General features: G+C 38.5%; 2 protein-coding genes across 2 annotated transcripts in view; both read right to left on the reverse strand.

Annotated features, from left to right (window-relative positions):
- Positions 1 to 270: 270 nt before the first annotated feature.
- MMP27 (matrix metallopeptidase 27) lies at positions 271 to 14,225 on the reverse strand. Its single transcript, XM_028516673.2, has 10 exons — positions 14,103 to 14,225; positions 13,024 to 13,262; positions 11,785 to 11,933; positions 11,565 to 11,693; positions 7,155 to 7,316; positions 6,855 to 6,975; positions 4,779 to 4,909; positions 2,298 to 2,457; positions 1,643 to 1,746; positions 271 to 698 (listed from the first exon to the last, which is right to left on the reverse strand). Exons 1-10 carry the CDS (start codon positions 14,202 to 14,204, stop codon positions 457 to 459), a joined length of 1,539 nt encoding a protein of 512 aa, XP_028372474.1. The 5' UTR covers positions 14,205 to 14,225; the 3' UTR covers positions 271 to 456.
- A 5,736-nt stretch (positions 14,226 to 19,961) lies between these two features.
- The window catches only part of LOC114499511 (stromelysin-1-like), a 217,912-nt gene continuing 210,273 nt past the window's right edge, over positions 19,962 to 27,600 (reverse strand). Inside the window, 4 exon segments of the mRNA XM_036029983.1 lie at positions 19,962 to 20,912; positions 21,072 to 21,175; positions 21,864 to 22,017; positions 22,585 to 22,718. Of these exon segments, the coding sequence (XP_035885876.1) occupies positions 20,809 to 20,912; positions 21,072 to 21,175; positions 21,864 to 22,017; positions 22,585 to 22,718 (496 nt within the window). The 3' untranslated portion in view covers positions 19,962 to 20,808.

Raw genomic sequence — 27,600 nt, forward strand, 5'->3', positions numbered from 1 at the left:
GCAGTTAGAGGGAATACTACCTTCTTGCTCCTACTAGTTCCTTAACTGTTGGAGGATCACCGCTAGTGTAACACTTTTGCCTTTCTATGGGCTTTCAGTTCTGGCTTTGGGAGGTGGAATAATCTATTTGGTTGGTGAATTAGAGAGTAGAAACTGGGCATATGCTAAAGATTGGTTTAATAAATATCTTCAGTGTTTAGTTATTGTAAGACAAATGGCATATTTCTCCAAGTCTGCAAGTATAAAATAGGCTTAAAGTACAGTGAAAATTTTGTTTATATATAGTAACTTCCTGTAAAAAGAATCAGGCATCTCAAAATGGCTATTAAATCTTTATCCAATAGATATTTACTACTAGGACTGGCAACCTGATGTTAAAGAATTGTTTTAATCTACTTTGAAGCAGAATTTAGATTAAAAGAACCTCTTGAGGTTTTTTTTAGGTCTATGAATTTATTAATAACTGTAGATTTTTTTCAACATATGAACAATACTGAAAATAAGCAACTTTAAATTCTTATGATAAACCATCTCCACTCCTCTTGAATGTACTTTTTCTTCACTGGTATTAATATCAGATGATGAATTTAATGGTTGTTTACATTGAAACCAAGTATTGATTTTCATCACTCGGGTAATGTTCTTTGCCTTAGGATCATATTCAAATTGCTTTGATCTGCGGAAGAAGTAGAAGAATCCTAGAGAGAGAGAGAATCATGATTAGTTATCTTGCACAACTATATAATGGTTCCTTACTTTTTAATTTTATGAATGCAGAATAAAATAATTGAATATTATACAGAGTAAAGAAATGTATAATTGTGTATATTTTACTTCATCACTATCTCATAAGAAATATAATTATTTTTATTCCCCTGAGGAAGGAGGTAAGATATGAAACATGAATTTCAAAGGGCTCACTACCTACCTTTCCAGCCAGACTGTGGTTATGCCAGAGGTTTTCAAACTTTGTGTTAACAGTATAGCTCAGGGAAGAAGAAGGCCTCTATGGGATGGACTTGGGGCTTTTATTCTCATTTCTTTAGATCTGTTTTACTTTATCTATTTTAGGGGTTGTGATTCTGTGTTAGACATCATTGGAATAAAAGATTGCATCACTCAAAAACATTTTTAGACTTCTGTTTACTCCATGGTCTAGGTCATTGTCTTTGAAGATAATAGTAGCTGGACTAGTACATTAAATTGCCTGAGGTTCTTTTAAGACTAGATTCTTGAATATCAGCCACAGCACCACTGCCTCAGAAAGTCGGAAGAATTTGTAGTTTCACACACAAACCCTATGCTGCATATATTAAACTATATACCTTATAGCTTGAGAATCACTGTTCACTGTTTATGAGCTTAATCATTTTCATGCTTAAAATTTTGGGGGGTGTCTCAGATCAATGGTAAGTAAAATGAATTTTGGTACTGTTCACATAGACTTGAAATGATATAACAGAAAACATAATTCAGGATTTACTGATTCATTGTGTGATGATGCCTACAGGGTTAAAGTTTATTATTATATATATTCAAGGGTAGTAAAATTATGTTAAAATTGCAACCTTTAAGTTTTTGTGCTGTCTTTAACTGCCACTAAAGTTTTCTGAATATCCTGAGTTCAGGCCTTGATGCTTACCTTTATGCTGGAAAGCAGCATCAACTCGGAGACCAATTCCTGGGAAGTATTTTACTAGCCTCCGAGGGAACCCTTTGTCCATGGTTTGGGTCACTTCATCATACCTGGACACATGGATATGAAAATTTGTGGAGAATCTTTGTTTTGGGGGGCTTAATTTATCTACCGCCCAACTTGAAGTCAGGCAGCTATGTGGAGAAAAGAGGCTAGTGGAAAAAACTAATTGCACCAATAATAAGAAATGTTACAAAGATTATGTTTGGTTGAATCACTTACTGAGCCTTGAAACAAGAATTAATGGGAGGAAATGTTACATCATTTGTCAGAGCGATGGTATTTTGAGGAAATGTTAAAATTAGGTCTTAGCTTGAAGCTTTCATAGATTTTGATTCAATATTTTTGTGTTGCCAGCAAGTTGGTTGACATCACCAGCTTTATGATTTTATACTATTTTTATTTTTTAAGTTGGAGAAAGATCTTTGGACTCGCCAAAACATTCTTTTGTTTGATGAATGTCATCCACCTAAAATTGCCTTCAACATAATTTACTTTAAGAAAACTATAGGTTAGTTTTGTTTTTGTCTATGCTAAAGTGAGGCCATGTGAATATTTTTCTCCAGAATAAAGTGAAGGGATCAATTGTCTGCAACTTTACCTCCAGCACCAAATGCCCACAAAGAAGTAGGTTTTTCTTGCATTGTGGTCACAGAAAGCTGCATCAATTTTCTTCACATATCTTGGAAAGCCAAGCGTATAGATGGATTTGGGGTGATCTGGTAAAACAGCATATCCTCTGACCATCCAGAAATTGTCATCTAGGAGGAGAGAGGGTGATTATCTTATGATGCCTAGTTCCTTTCAAATTCAATGCTTAGAATTTAGTGATCTTATATTTCCATTTATTTTAACCACTTTCTTTAGCTGCTTGTATCATTAATATTACACAAATAATATACCTATAGTTAAAAGAATGCATACCCATATCAACTGTTTTCACTGTACTGGTTGCCTTTCTAACTCTGACAAAACAGTCAGGGTGTTTGGACATGATCTCCTAAATTTCAGCACTCAAGTGTTCTCAATGGCAAGTAATCTTTTTTTTTTATTTTTTATTTTTATTTCAATCATTGTTCAAGTACAGTTTTCTCCCACCTACTCCCATTCCAGCCCCTCCACCCAACCCTCCCCCCTTCCCCCCATTACCCCCCACCCCTAGTTTTTGTCCATGTGTCCTCCAAATTTGTTCCTGTAATCCCTACCCATTCCCCCCTGAAATTCCCTCTTCTCTCCCCTCTGACCACTGTCAGACTATCCCCTATTTCAGTGTCTTTGGTTATATTTTGCTAGTTTTTTGTTTTGTTTTGTTTTGTTGTTTAGATTCCTGTTAAAGGTGATATCATGTGGTATTTGTCTTTCACTGCCTGGCTTGTTTCACTTAGCATAATGCTTTCCAGCTCCATCCATGCTGTTGCAAAGGGTAGGAGCTCCTTCTTTCTTTCTGCTGCATAGAATTCCATTGTGTAAATGTACCATAGTTTTTTGATCCATTCATTTACTGATGGGCATCTAGGTTGCTTCCAGCACCTAGCTATTGTAAATTGTGCTGCTATGAACATCGGGGTGCAAAGGTTCGTTTGTATTGGTGTTTTAGTGTTCTTAGGATAGAGTCCCAGCAGTGGAATTTCAGGGTCAAAAGGCAGATCCATTTTTAGTTTTCTGAGGAAGTTCCAAACTGCTTTCCATAATGGTTGTACCAGTCTGCAGTCCCACCAACAGTGCACTAGGGACCCCCTTTCTCCACATCCTCTCCAACACTTGTTGTTTGTTGCTTTGTTTATGATGGTCATTCTGACTGGTGTGAAGTGGTATCTCATTGTGGTTTTAATCTGCATCTCTCTGATGGCTAGCGATATTGAGCATCGCTTCATGTGTCTTTGGATTTTCTGTATGTCCTCCTTGGAGAAGTGTCTGTTCAAGTCCTTTGCCCATTTTTTAATTGGGTTACTTGTCTTCTTAGAGTGGAGTCGTGTAAGTTCTTTATATATTTTGGAGATTAAACCCTTGTCTGAGGTATCATTGGCAAATATGTTTTCCCATACAGTTGGTTCTCTTTTTATTTTGATACTGTTTTCCTTAGCTGTGCAAAAGCTTTTAATTTTGATGAGGTCCCATTTGTTTATTCTTTCCTTTATGTCCCTTGCTCTAGGAGACAAGTCAGTAAAAAAGTTTCTGCTGTGAAATATCTGAGATTTTCCTACCTACGTTCTCTTCTAGGACTTTAATGGTGTCACGCTTTATATTTAAGTCTTTTATCCACCTTGAATCTATTTTTGTATAAGGTGTAAGTTGGTGCTCGAGTTTCATTTTTTTGCACGTAGCTGTCCAGTTCTCCCAACACCATTTGTTGAAGAGGCTATTTTTATTCCATTTTATGTTGCTGCTTCCTTTGTCAAATATTAATTGACCGTAGAGGCTTGGGTTTATTTCTGGGCTCTCTGTTCTGTTCCATTGGTCTATGTGCCTGTTTTTATGCCAGTACCAGGCTGTTTTGATTACAGTGGCCTTGTAGTATAGTTTAGTGTCAGGTATTGTGATCCCTCCTACTTTACTCTTCTTTCTCAAAATTGCAGCAGCTATTCGGGGTCGTTTATGGTTCCATATAAATTGCTGAAGTGTTTGTTCTATGTCTGTGAAATATGAATGGCAAGTAATCTGATGAAATCCTTGTAAAAAATAAGGTTGCTAGATTTATTTTAAGGTGCTAGTTAAATTTGAATTTCAAGTAAACAATGATGAACTTTGGGATATAAATATATCTGAAAATACTGCAATACATACATTAAAATTATTTGTTATATACTTGAAACTCAAAGTATCCTGTGTTTTTATTTGCCAAACTTGGCAACCTTAGTAAAAATTGAATATAGAAAAGACATGGATTACCTTTACTTGGCAGAAAAAAGAATTGTATTTTAATTTGTCATACCAATTTATGCAGATTTTTAAAAGCTTGTGTGCAATTGCAATAGTGTTTATCTCCACAGCAACAGAGAATCCCTAGATAGTTATTCTTTGTGATAGAAACCTAAGTTCAGGTATTCACAGGGGGTAGGGGAGTCACTATGGGAAAACTTACCTTTAAAAAACAGAATCTTATCTTTAGGGTTCTCATATGCAGCTTGAATATCAGTTGGTAGAGATGGCCAGAATGATGAGATTAATTCAAATTCAACATTACTGATATCACAATAGATCCTCCATAGGTGCCTGTGTTAAATTAAAAAAAAAACTTAATAAACACAGAATATGTATGAGGTCTGCCCAGAAACTATCCAGCTGTGGACTATGGAAGAAGATATAAGACACAAGAAACACTGTACATATGATGAACAATGTACAATCACTGAACAATGATGCCTCACTCCCCTCCAAAGTGGGCACGTTGGGGTCTCACACAGTTCTTCCAATCACCATCAGCTCCCCTGTCATATTTTCATGAATCTCATCAAGGGTCTGAAATTTCTTCCCTTTCAAAGGTGACTTTAGTTTTGAGAAAAGCTGGAAGTCACACAGCACCAAATCTGGGCTATAGGGGGACTGAGTCACTTAGGTGATTTGATGTTTTGCCAAAAATCTCTGCAAGAGATATGATGCATAAATGGGTGCATTGTTGGGATGAAGCTGCCAATCACCAGCTCCTGTGGCTGTGGCCTTCTGAATCATCCAGTAGTTTCCGTGGAGGAATGTTCAAGCTTAACACAGATTTGTTGCTCTACTGGCTTAGAATGAATGCGACAGCCACACAGTCTACATACTCACTCAACAGTGTCTACTGCCTCCACCGACTAGTACAGTGAAGTAGTCACTGTTCACACATGTGCTTTGCAGTCCACTCTTCTTGGCTGTCAGGTCACATTGATGTTGTGCAGTCCATTCTCATTATGTTGACAATGGCTGGACTTTTTCCAGATAGTTAATATATATAAATGTCAATGAAAACATTGTAAACTGAGGCTTATATTTATCTAGTGGGTTATTTTCCTCAAATAGTTTAGAGCATTAATACAATGTACCTCAGTAAATTTAAGTGGTTGTGAATTCAGTTCTTCAGTTCCACCCTTTGGACTACCAAGGTCAGGACATATTTTGTTCCCATTCTCTCAGGTACTTAGAGTATCAAACTACCCATGGAAATTTCATAAATAGTACTCAACATTTTGGGGATCTTAATTCATCTACGACCTAACTTGGAGTGCTCAATGACCTGCTTTTTTGCCAAAGGAGAAATACTCAACATTCTATGCCAACACCAAGCATTCTCAGAATTCTTTGGGGCCGATATTTGCTAGAGTGAAGAACTGTTATTATGAGCATGGCAAAATATTTCCACAGATTTTCCCTTCTGCAAAGTTCTGAGTCTATGAATGAAACTTGAAAAATCCTTATATTTTATTTCCCTTCCCATGCTGACAAACCTCCCCTGACAAGTGGCCCTCACCTCTGCTCTTAGGACCATGCCATTACAGTGCTATATATTCATGAGTGGAAGGAGTCTGATTTTAATATTCTTCCCTTTTGTCCCTATGTCTTGTTAGATGGAGTACGTCTTGATAATTTGTCATAAAAACATGGTCATGGTATATGTAACTGACATAGCATGCTGCAATTTAAGTCCAATAAATTATACATGGTAAAAGAAGAAATTTCCTGCTACAATGAACACTTTACTGATGTGACATTAAGGAATGGTCTGCTGATGCGTGTTTAATGTCAGGCCTCTTCCGTAGGAGAAAGGCCTAATTTTTATAATTTTATGATTTCCAGGGTGTACTCTAACTATGGCCACTTTCAAGCTATCAAATTGATGTGAACTGGTTTACAAAATTCCTGAAAATTTAACAATTGGATCTTGAAATGGTATAAGTCAGCTCCAATGCACCACTGGTTTGGTGTATTATTTTATCCAAAAAGTCACTTAAAGTTGACTTTCAGTGGAAATTTAAAAATTTGCTTTAAGATATTTAAAAATCAATTTATCAAATAAGTAAGAGATATATGCTCATAGCAAAACATTCAAACAGTATGAGCAGTTATAAAATGAAAAAGAAAAGGCACATGTTCTCACCATCCTCATGATTCCCTCTCTATCCCTAAATCTCTTGAAAGGAAAAGTCTTCATAGGAAGTTAAGGTATTTAAGGGAATGGGTTTACCTGCCTTTAAAGAACATAACTTCTCTGCGGAAAGTGGTGATAGCATCAAGAGTCAAATCAGGGTCACAGGCATGGGGTACAGTGGGTCCCTTTGGCTTAGCAGGTGCCTTTGGTAGACCTCCTTTGGTGAGAAAAGAAATACCACAGTGAATTAAGAAGGCTTGTGGAAATACCTGCAGAAGGATCCTACCCAAGTGAATATTTTCTTCATGATAGTATTTCAAGAAGTGATTTTCTCAACTTCCTTCCAGAAACTTTCATATTTAGTTCACATATGTTCAGATTTATGATGTTGCTCACCATAGATGGACTGGATTCCATTGATATCATCCTGAGAAAGTGAGAATTTGCTAGGATCCAGGGAGACATAATTTGGGAACATCAAAGCTGTTTGATCATTGGAGTGAGAGAGCCCCAGTGCATGACCAAATTCATGAGCAGCCACAAGGAATAAGTTGAATCCTTAACAAAAACAGGGAGAACAGGTATACATGAGTCACTCAGTGGGAGAATGGTTACATCTGAGATTATGAATTAACTAAAGGGAAAGAAGAAAAGGCTTGCCATGCAGCAGATAATTATTGTAACATATGCATCATCACTTATATCGGAAATATTTCAACACTAATCAGTGGCATTAGTCATATCATGGAGAACTATAACCCAGAGTAAGCAAATGGTAGAAAACAGTGTCTCAGAAATGGATAGTATTAAAAAACATTGAAGTTGCTAGCTTTGGTTGTTGCTAGGCTATGCAGTATGTGATGTTTCTTCTACTTATATACTTCAGAGGTTCTCCATTGGCTATGGGATAAAGCCCAAATACCTTAAGATAGCCTTTCACAACCTAGTTCCTGCATTTTTTCTAGGCCTGTATTTTATTTATTTATTTTATTTTTATTTATTTTTTTGTATTTTATTTTTATATTCAATGAACTAACTGTGTTCAATCAGCTGCATTTCTCACTTATGCCATGTTTTTTTCTAAGCTTAATGTCTTAGTATCGCCATCCCTTCTGCTTAGAATGTCACCTCTTCCACCCCCTTTTAACCTAGTTATCCTACTTATTCCTTAGGAATTCCCTCTGGAGTCATGTCCTTCATGAGACTTCCTTTATTTGACTAGTTCCTATCCAGTTTGAGTAAAATGCACCTTTCTGGGCTTCCGTAGACTCAGTGCCTAATTGTATCATAGCACATTAAGGGACTGCATTTGTCTATTTCTTTTACCAAGCTGTGCAACTTTCAGTAAAGTGAATATGTCTTAGCCATCTTTTATTCCTAGTGACTGCTAATCTTCTTATCAATAGTGGGCACTTACTAATGGTTGCTAGATATCCAGGTATTTATTTGGATGACAGAATGGTTAGATGCACCTCTTATATAAGACCATAGTACCCCATAATTCCCTTCCCCATACCAGGAGTCTTACTATACATGGTGGAATTGTCTTTTTAGTTCTCTGTCTGTCATTAGTCCTTAAGGTTCTAAATATTAGAGACTGTTCTTGGACTCGCAACTAAGCCTAGGGATCCTAAAGAGAAGGCTGAGACTTTCATGACAGAGACTTGTCCAGTATGTTTGCACAAAACAAACATGGAATGGCAAAGGACTACTGCATGGTCTGTCACACTTTTCTGCTCTTGACTTTCCCTTGTCTGGCTGGTAATATCACTGGGTGTGCTTTTGGACAAGGGATGAGACAAATGACTCTGAAAAAATAATGAAAACTCAGGTCGTCTAAATAAAGCCCAAACCTTTATCCTTTCCTTTAAGATCCTCCCTAATCTGAATTCTATTCACCATTTAGCCTTCACTTCCACTGCAATTCTAATACTTCAGTTGGTTGGATTATACTGTCCAGAACACTCTTTACTCCCCTGTGCCTTCTGAATTCCTGCTTAGCCTTCAGGTCTCAGATTGGGCATCACTTCCTCCTCTGACTTCTTTACCTATATTTGGCTGGGATTTATTTGATGTGCTTCTATTACATTCCCATAGTTTCCTTTATCTCAGTGTTGATCATACTGATTTGAATTGCCATTTGATAGTGTGTTCCCCCTAGATAGTTAACCCCTGGGGGTCAAGCTCTGTGTCTTATACACTATTGTGTACTCCATGTCTATCACAGGGCCTGGGTCAGGGAGGATATTGAGTAAAAGAATGTTGAATAGCTTCACTTACCAAATAATTGTAGAGCATCTATCATGTGCTGAAAATGTTATAGGGCACAAGATAACATCTCTGTCTTCTTGGAAGTGTGACTAGGTAAATCTTGCTTTACATACTGGTACCTTTGTGAATATTTTTTTCTGTGCCTGGAAATCACTCTAATCATCATTATCATCAATACTAATAATCACTAACGTGACCATCAATGTCACACACCTTTTGAATGCCCACTATGTACAAATGCTTAGCAGGGTGTTTTATTACAGGTACTTGTGTCATCTTTCAGCAAGAATGGTATTAGCCTTATTTTACAGATAAAGAAACAGAGTGTAAGAAACTTAGCTAATTTGCCCAGGTCCCTCAGATAGTAAATTGGAAGTCCTGAAAGAAACCAAGATCTGTCAAGCCACAGACTGTTGCTCTTTCCACATCACAAACACTGTGCACTGGTATCACCTCAAAGGACTGCTTCAGTTGTTCAGTGCACGTGTGTATGTGTGTGTGTAGCACATACACATTCACATATGGGCCTCACTTTGGGAGAATCTTGGGAAAATCTCTGTATGAGCTCAAACCCTTCTGCTATCACCATGCGATGACTTGTACCTCCCTTAGGAAGCAGTGGAATTGGCAGATGACGATCGTCTATTGCTCTTAAGCAAGTTACACTAAGACTTTTGTGCCCTTTCCACAGAGAGAGCCTGCATATTCCAATAAAGGAGGTAATCATGTATCATATATAATTGCCAAATGTTCTATTAAAACCCCCAATGTTATTGGAGATCACATTTGCTTGAGGTTTTTTGCCTGTCTGTTTTTATTAGAGAACTGGAAGACATTTTCCTTTTTATATTAGTGAGCTAAGAGTCATATAATTGGGTGTTGTTGGGGACTACAATTTACACCTTGAGAAAAATAATAAAGTGGTTAGAAGATAACCCATTTAAGTACTGTTTCTTGGTTATACACCAGAACTTGGTGGAGGGCTGTATTTATTCCCTGCCTTGCTCAAGCAAATTTTGCCAACTTGGTGCTCAGAACTCTCTGGACGTTTTAGTAATCCACCCCAAACATCTCTCTTGGCAGAGGGCTTATAGTAGTATCAGTAATGTAAATACTACTCAATATTGAATTTAATAGAGATGAAAGGATAGTGAAATCTTTGACTAATCTCTACCTCTAGATACAAAAAAGTAAATCCTGACCAAGCAGAGAGGCATCCTGATCTTGACAAGTACTAGAATATTTCCTTTAGCTTCCTGATTGACCATATCCACACTGCCTTTGGGCCAAGTCCAGAGAAATGTTGGGGCATGTCTCAGCAGAAAATATATAACAAACATGATCCATTCAACTCCTCCGTTATTTGTGATGGTGACACCCTACTTCCTTCTTCCTCTTGTCTGTGATGCTAACCTATGTGGCAATGACAGCAACTAACTCCAGACTTCCCTTGGTTCCTGAGGTCCAGCCAAGCACTGACTTATTTACCCACCTTGTTCACTAACACTTGGAAGAACAATTGCATCACATGTTCAGACATAACAGTGGGAGGCCATGAACCATATTGAGTCATTGGCTTTCAGTTTTGCAGACACTGTGAAATGGGCATACAAACTATCTGCAATTACTTGCTCAGGACTGAACTATGGCCTGTATACCAGCCACCAGCAAAGCCACAGCCTCTGCTTTCCTAGGACTCTGGACACCAGATACCAGACCCAAGATGACTGTTTTCAATGTTAAAAAAAAGAAGAGAGTGGGGAGAACCTGGGTGTCTACCGAGCTCCTTTGTTTGATGCATATACTTTTCGTGTAGTAAAGTTCTGCTATTTTATTGAAAAAGTACAATAATAAAATATGTCTTATTTTAGTGCCAGGTAGGCCCTTTAAGAGAAATGAAATCAACCAGTTGGTCTGAAGAAATGGATCAAATATAAAGATTAGGGTTCAATTCCTTAGCATATGGGCAAGAGTTAGAAGAGGAAGTTCATGCTTGTAAATAGACCTTCTACAGGCCATGAACTCACATACCATTCTTCAATCACTAACTCAAAATTACCACCTCCCTAGAAGCCTCTTGCAATCCTCACCCACAGATGACTTCTACCATTGGTACAGCACACACCATGTTCTGCCTTGTAGAGTGGTGTATGTGTCTAGGCCTTATATACCACACAAGATCATGAACCTCTGAAGGACTGGAACTTCTCTAGTACAACCCCGTGGTTCCTACAACACCTTGCATAATTCCAGGCACACAGTGAACCTTCAGGCATTGTGGGTGTATGAACAAAAATGAGTAAGTGAAGAATGTTCTGATCATAACATGATTAGCAACTTTATGAGAGTGTTGTGTGGATAAGACTCTGAATTTTACAAGCAATTGTCTGAACAGATACTGAACACTTTCATTAGTCATCTTAGATTATGGAAAATTGTGAGGAAGTTGGTCAGTAAAAGGCAACTAATTTCAAAGATATCCTTTTCAAAGACCCTTTAAACTATGATTTTGTTCATAAAGAATATTGGGCTCACCTGCTCCATCCTTGGTCCAGTTTTCATCCTCATCGAAGTGAGTGTCTCCACCCAGACCCAGACCAGGAGGAAAAGCATGGCCAAGGACTCCCAATGGGCCATCAAAATAACGAGGACACCAGCCATGGACTGAGACACAAGTCATATGGGGGAAAGGTCAACTTCTTCAAAGACTTTGAGGTGAAAATAGCCTTATTTTTTCCTCTATTTTAAACTTTACCTCGGGTCCTAAATGCAATCATAATGTCAGCAATCCCCTTAGAAATCTTGGTGAATGTGAGTGGAGTAACTTTGCTCCACACTTCTAAACCTTTTTGGATAGCCTCATCCACATCAGCTCGTGGCATATCTGGAGTGTAGTTCACAATTCTTAAAAATTAACAAAAAATCAGTTGGTTCAGTTGGCAGTTATACATGCACGCATGTACACATACTACAAAATCAAAACAATTTCTATCTAATGAATCATATGATGCATTAACTTTTAGTATGGCTCTATGCTTACATTTGTATAATACTTTACTATTTAAATAAAGTACTTTTAAAATTCTCTCATCTGTCCTATTAATCAGATAATATATAACACTTTAATAAATGAGGCTCAAAGAGGTTAAATGACTTCCTTAGGATTATATCCTAAGCAGGAAAGCATTAATCTCATGTACATATTTGCTGTGTATATGACTGTGTTATAAATGTTCTAAAAAATTCATATTTTATCAAATGGTTTGTGGAAATCGATCTTAGGCATGCGTCATATGGTAAGAGTCTCAACTGAGAGTCATAAAGAATTAGTTACTCAGAAAAAGATTTTCCTTTTTTTTATATTACCTATCTTGGTAGTCCTATTTTTATCTTAATCCCTAAGACTCAATAAGATGAGTAAAGAGCTTTCAGAAAGACATTTTAGGGCCAGCCAGGAGGGGGCTAGAGTGAAGGTCCAGTCACCGACTCTATCTTAGTTCATAGGAACACTTCATCCTCTTCCTGCCCACAAGCCAGCCCTTTCTTTAAGATGTCTGGAGACAAACTCCAAACTTCACTCTGGGGTCTATCTGAAATTCGACAACTTCACACACATCTTTAAGGTCTTCCCATTTTCCCTTGAGCACACTGTACTTTCAAGCACCTGCAATCAGCTGGCAGTGCTTCTGGTCCTGAGCTTATATTGAGGTGGCAGAGGCTAGAGGCTTTAGAGGTTTTAGAGCCAGTCTGCTGGCAAGAACTATGTAACCTTGTCTATGGGGAAGAAACTTCGGTTTCAGTTTCTCTGTGTTCAAGATGGTAATAACGGTGGTGGTCGAACCACAGTTTGTTGGGAGGATGAATAAATCAAATATGTGAAGTGCCCATGCACATAGGAAGTATGTGGTAAAATAAACTATTATTATTTTTGTTTTTTTGGGATTATGTTCATGTTCCTTGGGATTAAAGGAAAATAAGTTGACAGAAGTATTACCTGTATGTGAGGTTGTATTTCCACCACCCAGGGAGAGTGTAGCCATACTGACCCACATCAGGAACCCCACACCTGGGTGTCTTCATGATCTCAAGAGTGTTTGAATCCAGCTTTCCAGTCACTGTCAATCCAAAAAATGCTTGCATTTCCCGAATTTTGCCATCTATGAGACTCCTGTTCATGTCTTGAACAAGATGACTCCCTTCTATTTCGAGAGAGTAGAACTGGTTGAGGTATGCCTGACCAAAAAGACAAAAAAAAAAAAAAGGCATGGACTACAGGAGAGCAAATTTACATCTCAGAATAAAGGAAAATCATGTGAAATCCTTTTTGGCAGTGGAGAAGGAGGAAGAAAATAAATAATGAGGATAAGGACAGAGCAAGGGAGAAAGGAAGAAAAGAAGGAATCAAAGAGGAAAGAAAAGAATCAGCCTTGTTTTTCAATTTCCAGGAACTAGTTGAGCTATGTGTCACCAGAATTGGCCAAACTCTGCAGCCCTTAAAACTCCAAATCTCCACAGAGAAAATTGAGTTTCTTATATGTGTTAAATGGTCACATAGTTTGCATATTTTTTACTATTATGTTCATTTTAGTGTTTCCTTGAAACAAATTCTAGAAATATTGGTGATTAATCATTTTGCAAATATAATTATTTATCCAAGTGTGGCAAACAAACTAGACTGATTTTTAGAGGGAGTCTCCAAAGCAATGAATTTTTTTATACATACAGCAATGAAGGGATCCAAATTGTAGTAGGATCCTCCTGGCTGGACTTAAAAGATCTACTTTTATGTAGATCTCCATTTTTTTGCAAGTCTGCCTCCTTTCTCCTCTCACTAGCTCTTCACTTGCTATTGCTTAAAGTTATGGTAAATCCTGTCTTCCCCACCACCAGAAGCTCACTCTCCACCTCTCATACAGTTCTTTGATGTCCTTAGAGCAAGGGAAATGAAAAGTAGCTCCTTCTCACAAGAGAGTTCAGGACTCTTGTAGGAATTTGCTGTCATTTTAGGTCCCAAGACATTCAATAAAATGATTTTTTATAGATAGTCATTAATAACATTTATTGAACAAGTACCTGAGCCAGGTGCATGTCTTCTTCATCTTCCATCTTTTGGTCTGTAGGAAATGTATAAGAAAAAGTTATTAAGAGCAAAAAAAGAAGCAGAAGGTTCTTCATTCCTCTCTCTCTTCAGTTGAATCCTGGTTCTGTTTACAAAGAATTTGGAAAATAATAGTGAAACGTGGCATGAATTGGCTTGTATCATCACTTAATTAATAACAGAAAAAGGACATTTGCCATGAAGTATGTCATGAAATGATTGTCTTCTTAGGTTGAATTGATTTTGCAATCAGGATCTGCAATTGTTTAGTAAACAGAGCCATTGTTCATTACTGAATTAAATATAATATAAAGTCAGCCTGCAAGTCACTTTTGTCCTTGGAAAGCTGGAGGTTTTCCTATCCATAAATACTGGAGAGTTTATAAAATAAGTTTTTGAATGAAACTGCAAAAATCTTGGGTAGCATGGTATCATGAAAAGGTAGTTGAATCAGGAATTGGATTACCCTAATCAGCTGGGGTAAACATCAAATGTTTATTGAGCACCTACTATTTGCCTATCACTGTAAATGCAAGTGTGAATGGTACCATTACAATCTTGGTGGAGAATTCAGACATATACAGAAACTAAAACCAGACAAAATGAAGGAAAGTGGCAAATGCACAGTGAAGATTCTAAAGACTTGATAAGAGCCAAAGGGTAGACAGATCACTGCTGATGGGTGTGACCTTGAGTGTTTAAGCTGGTGGGACTTGCAGTGGGTCATGAAAAACAGGTAGGATTTTGATTGCACAGAGGAAGGGAGAAGACATAGAATGGAGGCAGGCAGCACAGTGAAAATTAGTTGTAGGAAATTTGGCCTGGCTGGACCAAATATATGTGCTGATAGCCACAGTAGATGGGATGGAGGGTCTAAGAAAGGGTGTAAAAAATGAACATTTAAAATATTTATTATTTCATCTTTATATTTGATTGTGAATATATCTGGCTATAGAACTGCAGGCTAAAATAAATTTCCCTAAGAACTTTGAAGGTACTGTTCCATTGTTTCCTACAATCTAGTGTTGTTATCAAAAAGTCTTTTATTCTGATTCTTGATATTTTTCTTCTGAAAAATTTTAGAAATATCTTTACCTAGATATTCTGAAATTTCATAATGATGTGTCTTAATATGGGTCTTTTTGCATTAGCATTGCTGGGAAGTAAGTAGGCCCTTTTACTATGAAACTTCAATTCAAGGGAACTTTCCTATATTATTTCTTTGATACTTCCCACCCATTTTCCTCTTTCTCTTTCAGGAATATATATCTCTTGGACCTCTGGATTTAATCTGTGTTTCTAATATATCCTTTACTACTTTACATCAATGTTACTTTCCACCTCACCTGCTAAGTTTCTTATTTTAGCCATATTCTTAAATTCCAAGAACTCCTTCTAGTTTCTGAGCATCATTTCATTTATTTATTTTATTTTTTGCACTTCAGCGTGTTTGGATGTAAAATAGGCAAATGGGCCTTATTTTGGGGGAAGTGTTAAGTATACATGTTTAGTTTATTTTGACATTTTATTTTGCTCCCTGATTGTCTGTATTTCTTCAAAGTTTCTTTTTGGCATCTTTTTTCCACATTAGAAGCTTTTCTTTTTTTTTTTTCAAATGCTTGGAGATGCTGTGTTGTGAAATCTGTTTAAGAATGAGAGGTAAGAAGCTGATGGGAAGCTTTGTATATGTGGGCAGAGCTTGTCAATTGATATCCTTTACTGCCTGGAAGTGGTGTGGGTTCCAGACATTTCATGTGATGTATTAGTTGGGATGAGATTTGGTTGAGTACAATAGAAAAACCCAAAATAACAGATGATTAAAACAATTAAAATTTATTTCTCTCTCACATAGGAGAAGTTCAGATGTGGTTGTCCACGGCTTATATGGCAACTACATATCCTCGGGGATGTAGTCAACATCTGTCTTACTACAACCATCACTCTGAGTACAGCTTTGTGTAGCTCACTTTGCTCTGACAAAGTCCAACCTTAAGCTCATACTGGATATTCTTCTGCTTTCTGCCCAAGGCATTGAGATGGCATAGACCTGAAAGGTCAGTGCTTAAGAGCCACGCAGTGGGGAAAGGAACCAAAAGATGAACATTCCTGCCTTCTCTCCACTGGAGATTTGAACATTTGATTCATGTTCTGCAGGCATCTCAGGCAGTGCAGATGAAATTGAGCCCCAGTTGCTGTAACAAAAACCTGATAACACACACTGGTATTGCATTTGTTCCTTCTCTGTTTTAGTCTCTTTGCTACAACACTTTGCTTCTTTGGATCACATAAAATAACTGCACTAAGGTATTAGGCTTTGCTTTTGAAAAAACTCTAAAATAAACATTAATCTTAGTGTATAAATTCTAAGCTTAGGTTCTTACCTCACTTGTACCCACATGAAACTTTAATGTAACAGCCAGAAAATACCTCATGTTGTCAAGAAAAGAACCTAAAAAAGAATATTTTTTAAAAAATTCCTTATATACCTCATATTTGCATTCACTTCCTATGACTATAAAATATGGTTAAAGAAATAATATACACTCATTCTTGTCTAAAAAATGTATATAAGAAGGCTTGGAACTTCTGGTAAAGATGGCAGCATAGGCCAACATGGCTCGCCTCCTCACACAACCACATCAAAACTACAACTAAGCTATAGAACAACCATCATTCAGAATGGTCAGAAATTGAGCTTAATGGAAGTCTTACAACTATGGAATTAAAGAAGAATATAACTACAGAATTAAAAAAGAAACCACATCAAGACTGATAGGACAGGCAGAGACATGGAAGCAGCTGGTCCCACATCCTCATATGGAAGCTAAAAATCAGGAGGGACACTACAGGAGCAAGAGGTCCCAGCCCCATACCAGGCCCCCTAGCCCAGGGTTGCAGTGCCAGGAAGAGAAGTCCTCATAATTTCTGGGTATAGAAACCAGTGGGAATTCAGGCTATGGAAGACAGAAACTACTGGAGTCTTAAGAAGCTCCTCCTAAAGGGCTCATGCACATACTTACTCAGACTCACTCCCTCTGAGCTCTAGCATGGGGTAGCAGATCAAAAAGCATCAGAGATATACAGGGAAGAATTATATGTCTGGCATCAAGGCAAGAGCTGGGGGGGCAGCTTTCTCCCAGACTGAGGTGCTGGCAGAGGCCATTGTTTGTTTTCTGAGCTCTCCCTCCAAAGGGCCACAGAGGTGGCATGTGGGTGCCATATCTGAGATCTCATCAACCTGGCTCACATTGTTTGCCCTACACTGGTGATTCCCTAATGCCCAGCCCAACCCAACTTTTGGACCTACCCAAGCTCTTTCTGGGGATTTTCCATATGAATGGCTTATTTTGACCCATTCAGATCTTTCTAAATTCTCTCAAATAAGCAGCATCTGGCTTCAGTGAGTCCCATACCACTTGATAAGTTGCCCCAGGCTCAGCACTAGCAATAGCCAGCATTGGTTCATAACTTGGCCTTGCCTGGGCACCACCAGGCCCAGCACAAGTAGCGACCATCTTTACATTGTTTTGTAGCTTATGCTCTGTGCCCTTAGACAGAACACAGCTGGTGACTGACTTTAAATGTGCCAATAGTAATCATCATTCAACTACAACAAGAGGGTGTATACGGCACACACAGTGGTGCACCCTGAGTACCCTGCTTGGGTGAGAGAGGAGGCTGTGCCACTGGGCCCTACAGGACATGTACTACATTAGGCCACTCTACCGCGCCTGGGAGGTATAGCCACTCTACCTAATACATAGAAACAAACACAAGGAGGCTGCCAAAATGAGGAGACAAAAAAAATGGCTCAAATGAAAGAATGGAAAAAAGCTTCAGGAAAAAAAAAACTAAACAAAATAGAGACAAGCAATCTACTAGATGCAGAGTTCAAAACACTGGTTATAAGGACGCTCAAGGAACTTAGTGAGAACCTCAACAGCATAAAAAATACAGTCAGAAATGAAGGATACACTGTTTGAAATAAAGAACAATTTACAGGGAATTAACAGTAGAGTGGATGAGCCAAGAATTAAATCAGTGGTGTAAAGGATATTGTGTATAAGGAAGTAAAAAACAACCAATCAGAGCATCAAGAAAAAGAAGAAACCAAAAAATGAGGATAGTGTAAGGTGCTTCTGGGACAACTTCAAGCATGCCAACATTCACATTATAGGGGTGCTGGAAGAGGAAAGAGATAAAAAAAATGGAAACCTGTTTGAAAAGGTAGTGAAAGAAAACTTCCCTAACTTGGTGAAGAATTAGGCACACAAGTTCAGGAAGTGCAGAGAGTCCCAAACAAGATGAACCCAAAGAGGCCCACACTAAGACACATTATAATTAAAATGTCAAAGGTTAAATACAAAGAGAGAATCTTAAAAGAAGCAACAGAAAATCACTTTATTACCTACCAGGGAATTCCTATAAGATAGTCAGTTGATTTCTCAAAAGAAATTTTGCAAGTTAGAATGAATTGGCAAGAAATATTCAAAGTGATGAAAAGGAAGGTCCTGTAATCAAAATTACCCTACCCAGCAAAGCTATCATTTAGAACTGAAGGACAGGTAAAGATCTTCCCAGACAAGAAAAAGCTAAAGGAGTTTACCACCACCAAATCAGTATTAAATGAAATGTTAAAGGGTCTTCTTTAAGAAGAATATAAAAAATATGAACAATAAAATGGCAATAAATACATATCTATCAACAATTGATTCTAAAAAACAAAATAAAGAAGCAGAACAGAAACAGAATCATAGATGCAGAGAACATTTTGAGGGTTGCCAGATGGAAAGGGTGTGGAGGATACCAGCCAGCAGTATCCATCCCTGCTGCGGATGCTCGTTGAAACACGAGAAAAACATACACTGAGACAACCAAGTCCTGTGGGGAAATAGGGATGAAACAGCCACTCTCTCTAGTGGAGAGTGCCATGGCCCCCCTCTGTAGTAGAGAGCGCCCCGAGTTCCCCACCTGAGTAGTGCTTTTATTAAGAATACAGACACAGTTTGTGGATTCCAGTTTGGCAGGGAAGATCAAATAAGTAGGTAATTTTCAAAGGTGCTGACAGAACTCCTGCTGGGATTCTGGGCAGAGTTTGGGGTTTTATCACTATAGGACTTAAAAGGCTAGTCTCGTTTCCTGCCCGTGCCTTCATGTTCTAATTCAATAGCATCCTCCAGCAAGCAGATCTCACAGGATCTTGCATATTCTATGTCACAGGCCTGATTACCCTGGGGATCCGCTGACTCTGGTCTGGGCTGCACCACCCCTGTTATTTCTGCAGGCCTGAGCCAACAGAGGAGACAAAGGCAGCCAGGAGACTTGGAATTCTCACATCTAAGAACAAGGACTCAGGCTTTGATGAAGCCCAGGGGGCAGGGATCGATGTCAATCACCCCTTCATTTCCACAGCCCCAAATCTCTTCCCTGAGGCCCCCTCGTGATCATACCTGTTTTAGGTGATTTCCCCCTTGGGAAATCTTACCCGTCATTGGCTAACTGATCAAGCGTAGGAGGCCAGGCACAGAACAGGCAGCGTTCATGCCAGGGAAATAAGTTTTGTCTCCTTAGTGTCTCCTGGTTCGGAGGTCTCTTACTCAGCTTTAGCTGCTGGGGGTTAGAGCTTCCTGAGACCAGTCAGGGTGGGCCCCAACAGAAGGGGGTTGGGAGAATGGGTGAAAAACATGAAGGGATTAAGTACAAACTAGTAGTTACAGAAGAGTCTTGGAGATGTAACATATAGCATAGGGAATTGAGTAGTCCAAGAACATACACATTACCCATATACATGGACAATGATATAAGGATTGCCATAATAAAGTACCACAACTTGGTAGCTTAAAACAACAAATATTTATTCTATCATACTTCTGGAGGCTAGGGATCCAAAATCAAGATGAAGGGCAGGTCAAGTTCTTTTCTCCGAAGGCTCCAGGGAAGATTCTTCCTTCCTTCTTTCTAGCTTCTGCTGGTTTCCGGCAGGCTTGGTATATAGAAGCGTTACTTTAGTCTCACCTCTGTTTTCACATGGCCTTCTCCACTGTGTGTTTATGTCTCTTCTCATAAAGACACATAATCCAGTGTAAACTCATATGAACTTATTACATCTTCAAGGACTTTAGTTCCAAATATGGTATATTCATAGATAGCTGATGTTTAGACTTAAACGTGTCTTTTTGAGGGTGAACAAAATTCAACTGACATGTGTCAACAATATTTCTTTCCAGGAGCAGAAAACAGCACTACATTTTTCATAGAATCAAGGGGTACTGTCTAAGTTGTACATAATATTTTTAACCAAAATCCAGTGTTAAATTGCATGTAACAGTATACTTAAGATATATTTAAAGAGACTTAGGAACATATAAGCATTTAAAAGTCAGCTAAGCAAGCAATGAAATAGTAAATATTGGGGTGACAAAGAGGACTTAATCTCCTTCTTTTGTGATGGGTTCACTAACATGAGATGGAATATAAAAGAACTAGATCAGACACTGCAAAACAGTGGAATACGCCAAATGTAGTTTTCACTGAGGATAGGTCCAATGAATATAGTGATAACAAACAACATTATTTACTGTTGATAAAAATATAAGTAGGATATATGTCATGGATATACAACTTAGACTTCCCTTTCATATTCAGAAAATGGATACAAACACATTTGATTTTGCTTCAACTTTATCTGCAATTAAGCCATCGATTACTTCTGTCAACCCTAGTGACTCTGCGACCATTAAGATCAAATGCATAATATCTGGGTCCACTGAAGAAAAGGAAGAAGTCTACAAAAAAAGACAATGTATTGAATTAGCGTGTAGTAATAAGAGCTCTGATGTTTCCAATTAAAAAGACTCCACTCATCCCACAATAACATGCAAATACAAAAATGCCATTTAAAATTTTTAAACAAATTAATTAGTAGGGTTTTTTTTCCTACTTACGATTCTGCTGGAAAACTGCATCAACTCTACTTTCTATTCCTTGAAAGGTACTTGCTATGCTTTTGGGATAACCTGGTTCCATGAATTGTCTTTGGTTATCATATCTGATGAGAAAAAAAATGCACTGTGCTTTAAGACTAATACAACATATAATTGTAATGGCTTTATTTTAATTGCATGTACTTTACAAAGTGTTTTCACACATACTTTCTCATTCAGTCTTCACAATATCCTTAGTTTACTGGAACTAAGAATGGTAACCTTTTTTAAAAGTTTAGACTTATTTATAAAATACATGGGTATCATTATTACTAATATAGGCTTTTGATTACTGGTACAGTGTTTTTTTTTTGAAAAAAGAAGAGCTGTATTTTCTAAGGCTTTTAGTTAACTGATATACAGTATCTTTCTCCCTCCCCCCCCAATAAATGTAAATAATAAGTCTAATTTGGGCACCAAATTTTGTAGGCTTTCTGTATAACATTTGCTTGAGAATGTTAGACTTTAACTCATAAATGAGAATTAGTCTAACTCTTTATTTGCATCACACCCTAGTGCTTTATTAAGGTTTTCTCTGTTTCATGATATAGGGTTGTCAATACCATTGTGTAGGCATTTTAATGTATAAAAATAAAATTTTAAAAAGCCATAACTGTATCACTTATGAAAAAGGATGACTATCAAAGACCACCTAGATTTTTAAAACTTTCAGGTACCTGATTGTTAGTGGTTTGTAGACAGGGTAAATAAACATAGCTTTCAATCTCTGGTTGAAACAATAGTTTACCTTACCTCCAGAACTGGTTGTTTACAAAGAAGTACGTTTTTGCCCTGTAGGAAACAGCTGCATCAATTGCTCGAACACTGCTTGGGAAGCCGTAGTCTGATATATCCTTGGGGTAACCTTGCTGAATGTCATAGCCACTGAGAGCCCAGTATTGGTTGCCTACAAATGATTCAGGTTATGTGTTTGATAAAGTTCTTGTTTTCTTATAAATAATGTGTGCCACTTCTTATTCATCACATAAATTTATCATAGAAATGAAAATGGGGCAAATAGCCTTTAAAAGATATAGGTTATGATAAAGTGAAGTTCATTGGGCTACGATAGCTCCAGTGGTTTCCCAGCCCGTATTACAAATAATCCAACTTCTCAGTCTGACATTTATGGCTGACAATTGATGTCTTATTTTACGGGATTTCTATAAAGAGATTATATTACAGCCTTGGGGAATCTTAGAAAATTATATCTGGGATGACGGTGGAGGAACACTGAAGGTTTTAGCATTTCATAGATGAGAAAACTGAGGCCGGAAGAGGATACGACCTGCTCAAGTTTACACAGCAATTAGTGGCAGAGATGGGGTCCAACCCCAATCTCTAGACAAAAGCCTGGCCAGCATAAACCGCTCGGTCACTGGCTCACCTCCTCTGAACCTGGAAGGCACCACAGAAGGTCCTTTCCCCCTCCCTTTAGGCAGAGCTAAAAGGAAACGAAATCCTAGGCCATTACCTTTAAATAGGAAAACTAGGTCCCTGTCAACATCCTCATAAGCAGCCTGTATACCACTGGGCAGGGATGGCCAGAACAGAGAAATAAAACTGAGATCGACGCTTTGTAGCTGAGGATGCCTTCTCCAGAAGTATCTGATGGAACACAAGGGAGAAAACCACACACCTATAGTCTAAGTAGACAGCCTCTGTGAGTCTTGGGCTTGAATTAGCCCTTATGAGATTGCTGGAAGGATATGACAGTATAATAAAAACAAAGTTTCTAGTATAGTAATCAACATTTAGCCAGTATTTTATTGTGGTATTGTCCATCCGGTGAGTGCTTTACAGTTTTCAGAGGGGTCATAAGAGAGACCTTGTTTGATTACCTTTTGCTCTGTCCCCTCCTCACACATTGACAAATCTTATTTTAGTGTCTTTCATTATTGTTCCTACAAAATCATGAGAATGTTTAAAATTTTCCAGCAAAAGTAATACTCAGCCTGTGATCACACAACCACAAAACAGTCAATGGAAAATAAAGAATTCAATTACTTAAACAAGTTGCTCTGCACCTGAAGTGATAGTTTCCATTTACTTGATTGAATTCGGGTCAACTGAATAATGTTTTGGTGTTAGGTAAGCTTAGCTATGCAGTTCCCAAGCAGCTGCAGCTCATAGACTCATATTTATATTACCACAAACATCTGAATGTTCATAAATGCTTTAGATTTCTTTTCCTGGTTGGTTTGAGTTACCCAGAAAACACCAGAAATTCTGATGAGATGCATATGTGTAGAATTCAAAGGAAAAGCTGAGTAATGAGTCATATGTGACTTAATTAAAACCCAGTTGTAAGTTACACCAGTAAAAGAAGCCAAAGGAAGGAATAGTTCAATCATATACTTGTCTTTAAAGAAAAGTATTTCCCCTCGGAGCGTGGTGATAGCATCGAAAGTCAGACGGGGGTCACAGGCTGTGGGCGTGCTCGATCCTGTTGGTTGGACAGGGCTGTCCGTAGGTCCTGAAAAACACAAGGCTTTTTATAAGCGCAAGTCCAGTGTGATTATTTACTGTATTTCACCACTTCTCAGGATGATGAGGCGTTTTCACACGAAGAGAACTGTGACCAGGCTATCACACAAGGCATCAAAATACTATACATTTGGCCCTCTTAAAATTGTTTTAAAAATAAGAGTAATGGTGATTTTAAGAGACACTTTGGGTTAAATTGTCAAGTAAAGAAATTTGAACTCCTTGCCTCCTCCGAATCCTAATACCATCCTTCTCTCGTTTTTTTGCTTCCTCTTCCTGCATCATTTGGTCACTTTGTATCTGGTTTCGACTTCCCCTCCGAACTCAACTTTCAGGAAAGGAACAGCTATCAGACCTTTGCCCCACAGCATTAGTTTAAGTCAAATTTTAGCAACATTTTTTCTATAACTATTTGCATTTCAATGTGTTTTATCACTGCAGAACAAAGGGCTATACAATAGAAATAGTTAAGAGAATTTAAAACACATTGGGGAGCAAAGGAAGGAGACTATTTCAGGGGGGAAAGAAGTTGGGGAATACAGGCCGTTAGAGTAGGTCTAGTCATTCCTAAAAATTCTACCGTGATGAAGAAATTCTCTAGTACTCTGGCTTCTGTAATGCTATCCCACCAGAGAGGGCAGAATTCTTCCCCTAGTTCCATTCCACTCTACTCTGTTCCACCCCTCTTCCTTCCACACTTTGTTAGAGCCACAAACCTCTTTTCTGATTTCTTTTCTTTTGCATTTCTTATATATATATATATTTATATATTTTCACATTTTTTTGTTCAAGTAGTTTTTTGCCTTTTCCCCCCACCCCAGCCCAACCCCCCAACCCACCACCTCCCTCCCCTCCATTCCCTCCTGTTATTGTCCATGTGTCCCCTATAATTGCTCCTGCAAACCCTTCACACTTTTCTCTTAAAATTCCCTTCCCTCTCCCCTGTGGTCACTTGTTTTTAGTCACAGCCATTAGGGGGCAGGAGAGCAAGAGGGAGGAGAGATGCAATGGTTTTACCTAGACAGTACTATCAGTGGAGCCAAATGCTTCCATATCTTTCCCTGAAGTTTCGGTTCTGACTTTAAAAAATAGTTCTTTATATCCATTCATATTCCTCTCCTTCCCCCACAAACAACAATCTCAATGTGTTCAATATATATCTTTTTGTTAGCATGTCAAAATGCCTTTGTCTATGTGCATTTTTAATTTATCTAGATTCATATTTTGTATAATTTAATTTACACTGTATATTATATATAATTTTGTTTCTTTTCCATGAAGTAATGTTTTAAAGACCCATCCGTGTTGTTGTTGTAAGTATATCCAGTTCAGTGCCTGGCTCTGCTGCAGGTGCTCGGTGGCCCATGCCAGAATGTGGCCCAGCACATTCTATCTGGGCAGCCTCCTCCTGATGGATGCCCAGTGCCCTCCAACTTCTCCCAGCACAAACAGGGACTGTAATGAGCATCCTTGACGTGCCCAGGTCTCACTGTGTACTGCAATGTGCTTTGGATGACCTTACCGTAGATGGCCTGAATGCCATTGATGTCATCTTGAGGGAGTGAGTAGGTGCTGGGTTCGCTGAAAGCGTAGTTGGGATACATCAGGGCACCCGGGTCGGAGGAGTGAGAAAGCCCCAGTGAATGGCCAAGTTCATGGGCAGCAACAAGAAACAAGTTGTAATCTGAAATGCAAGCATGTGTGATGAGTGTCTCCAAGGGTATACAAGGGTGGTGGAAATAAGATCTCAAGGAGTGCAGTTTCTAAGCCAAACTGCCTGGAGAAATAGCCTTTCCCATGCCTGTCATTTTCTTTTTTCCTTCAGGTATGCAAAGAAATGAAGGTTAGACAGACTCAAGTTAGGAGTTAGAGGCTTAGATAAGGTGACTATAAACTTGGCATCAAATTTTAGAATTAAAGAAAAAGTGCCTTTATTCTGATTCCCATATTTAATGGACGAGGACCTGAGGCTTAGAAAAATGACGGCAGAGCCATCGCAGGTCTCGTGATCCCCAGAAACCCTCTCACCCCCCTCTCCAGTCCCTCAGGCCCTCCACCCCATTAGTAGGGTCTCAGTAAGCAGGTGGATAAGAAGCCTGCCAAGCAGCAGAGTAGTCTCAGATCCAGAGCTGACTCACTGACCCAAAGCCTAGAGCCAGCTCTCCCCTGATTCTGAGCTCTCCACGCAGCTTCAGGAATTCTCCCCCAGAAAGAGACAAACCCTGCCTCTTATTGCTCCCTTCCCTTGTCTTTTAACTTCACAATCCTAGTGCCTTTCACAACTGGAAACTTAAAAACTTCCAAGGCTCACACTTTTTAAAAAATCAAATAAAACCCAAGCTCCTTTGCCAAGTTCAAGACCTCTCCACTTGGCTCCAGCAGGCATTTGAAGGCTTGACTTCTGAGGTGAACCCTTTGCTCCAGCCAGTCTTTGCTCCATCTCTCAAATACACGGTACATTTTCTTACATGCCTACATTTGAAATCACAGTTGTAGAGTACTTTCTATATGCTAGGAAGTATAATATTATTTAATCCTCACAACATGTTTACGAAGTACTGCCAAAACTATTCTTACAGTAAGGAACTGAAGCCCACAGAGTTTGAATGTCTTGTTATTAGTCTTGTGACTAATTAGTAGTAGAGTTGGGGTCAAACCCAGGTGTGATGGCAAGATTTGTGCTCTTGCCACAGTGTTCAACTTCCTGTTGGTAAGTAGCTGTATAAAATTCTACCCATGTTCCAAGACTTACTTTCTTAATTGTTATATCCTTTCTTTCTTCCTTTTTTGCATTCATGAATGCATTATAGAAAACATCTTTGAGTGACAGGGACTCTGGGGGATTTATCAAGATGCACTGTACTATCTGCAAGGGGAAATGTATGTATGCAAAAATTATGAATGCATAGAATAACTAGAACACTTAGAGAAGGAGAAAGGAAGGCTATGGGTATTCTCAGGAGAAGCCCACATTTTGGTTAAAAGACAAGAAAAGGCTGGGTTGTGGGAGGCGTTTACAGAATGGGAAGAGGGAGATGTTGAAAGGTGGGGTTTAGGGTATGAGGATGGCATTTTAGGAAGAAGAAGCAACACAATCAAACAGAAGGAAGTTGGAAAGCACATGATGTGATCTAGGAATGGTGAATACAGAATGTGGCCACTGTATGTAAACTTTGAAGAGAAGCCATGAGAGATGAGGCTAGAAAATTGCCAAAAGCCTTCAATGCCAAGTGAAGGTGTTTGGACATTATTTGGTCAATATAATGTAAACACTGAAAGTTTTAAGCTGGAGACTAATGTAATCCCAGATGGGCTTTTCAAAGACAAACCTTGCTGCAGTGTTGGAAAAATTACCAGAAGCAGAAATTGGAGGTGAGCAGTTCAGGTGGGAATCTGGATCATTTAATTCAGGTGAGAGGTAATAGCCATCTGAACTAGCAGGCTGGGCAACAGGAATGCATAGCAGCTGAGAGTGTGATCTATCTTTGGGTACACATAGCTTCTAGGACAAGGACTTATGTAGAAGAAACACTCACAGCATATGTGGTGATAAAATGATGGGAGGAACGAGGCCCAAGCAAAGATAAAACGTTCTAAAAAGTGTTCTGTGACATAGTATTATCCCATGGCCTTGCGAAGTACCATGTGCACTGGATGTACCTGTCCTTATCCTCAGTTCCTCCCTTCAGGTGGTTCAAGTCTTCTTAGTCTCAGTCTTCTCCTGAGAGGAGAGGCTTGCTACATAGGAATGTACCACTGAAAAGGAGCTCCAGGAAGACAAAATAGCTTGATGAAGAAGAAGATGGCTGATCTTTTCTAGTAGACAGTTTTCTAAATGAATCCAATTATTTCTGAATTTCCAAAAATAAGATCTATTTCAAACATCGTTAAATTTCAGAATAAGAAGAGAAAGCTATACCCTAAAGCAGTGTTCAGCAAATGTTTTCTGTAAAGGTCTGGGCGGTGAATATTTGAGGCTCTGTGAGCCATTTGGTCTCTGTTG

This window comes from Phyllostomus discolor, chromosome 6 (assembly GCF_004126475.2).
Source record: "Phyllostomus discolor isolate MPI-MPIP mPhyDis1 chromosome 6, mPhyDis1.pri.v3, whole genome shotgun sequence".
NCBI classification, from domain to species: domain Eukaryota; kingdom Metazoa; phylum Chordata; class Mammalia; order Chiroptera; family Phyllostomidae; genus Phyllostomus; species Phyllostomus discolor.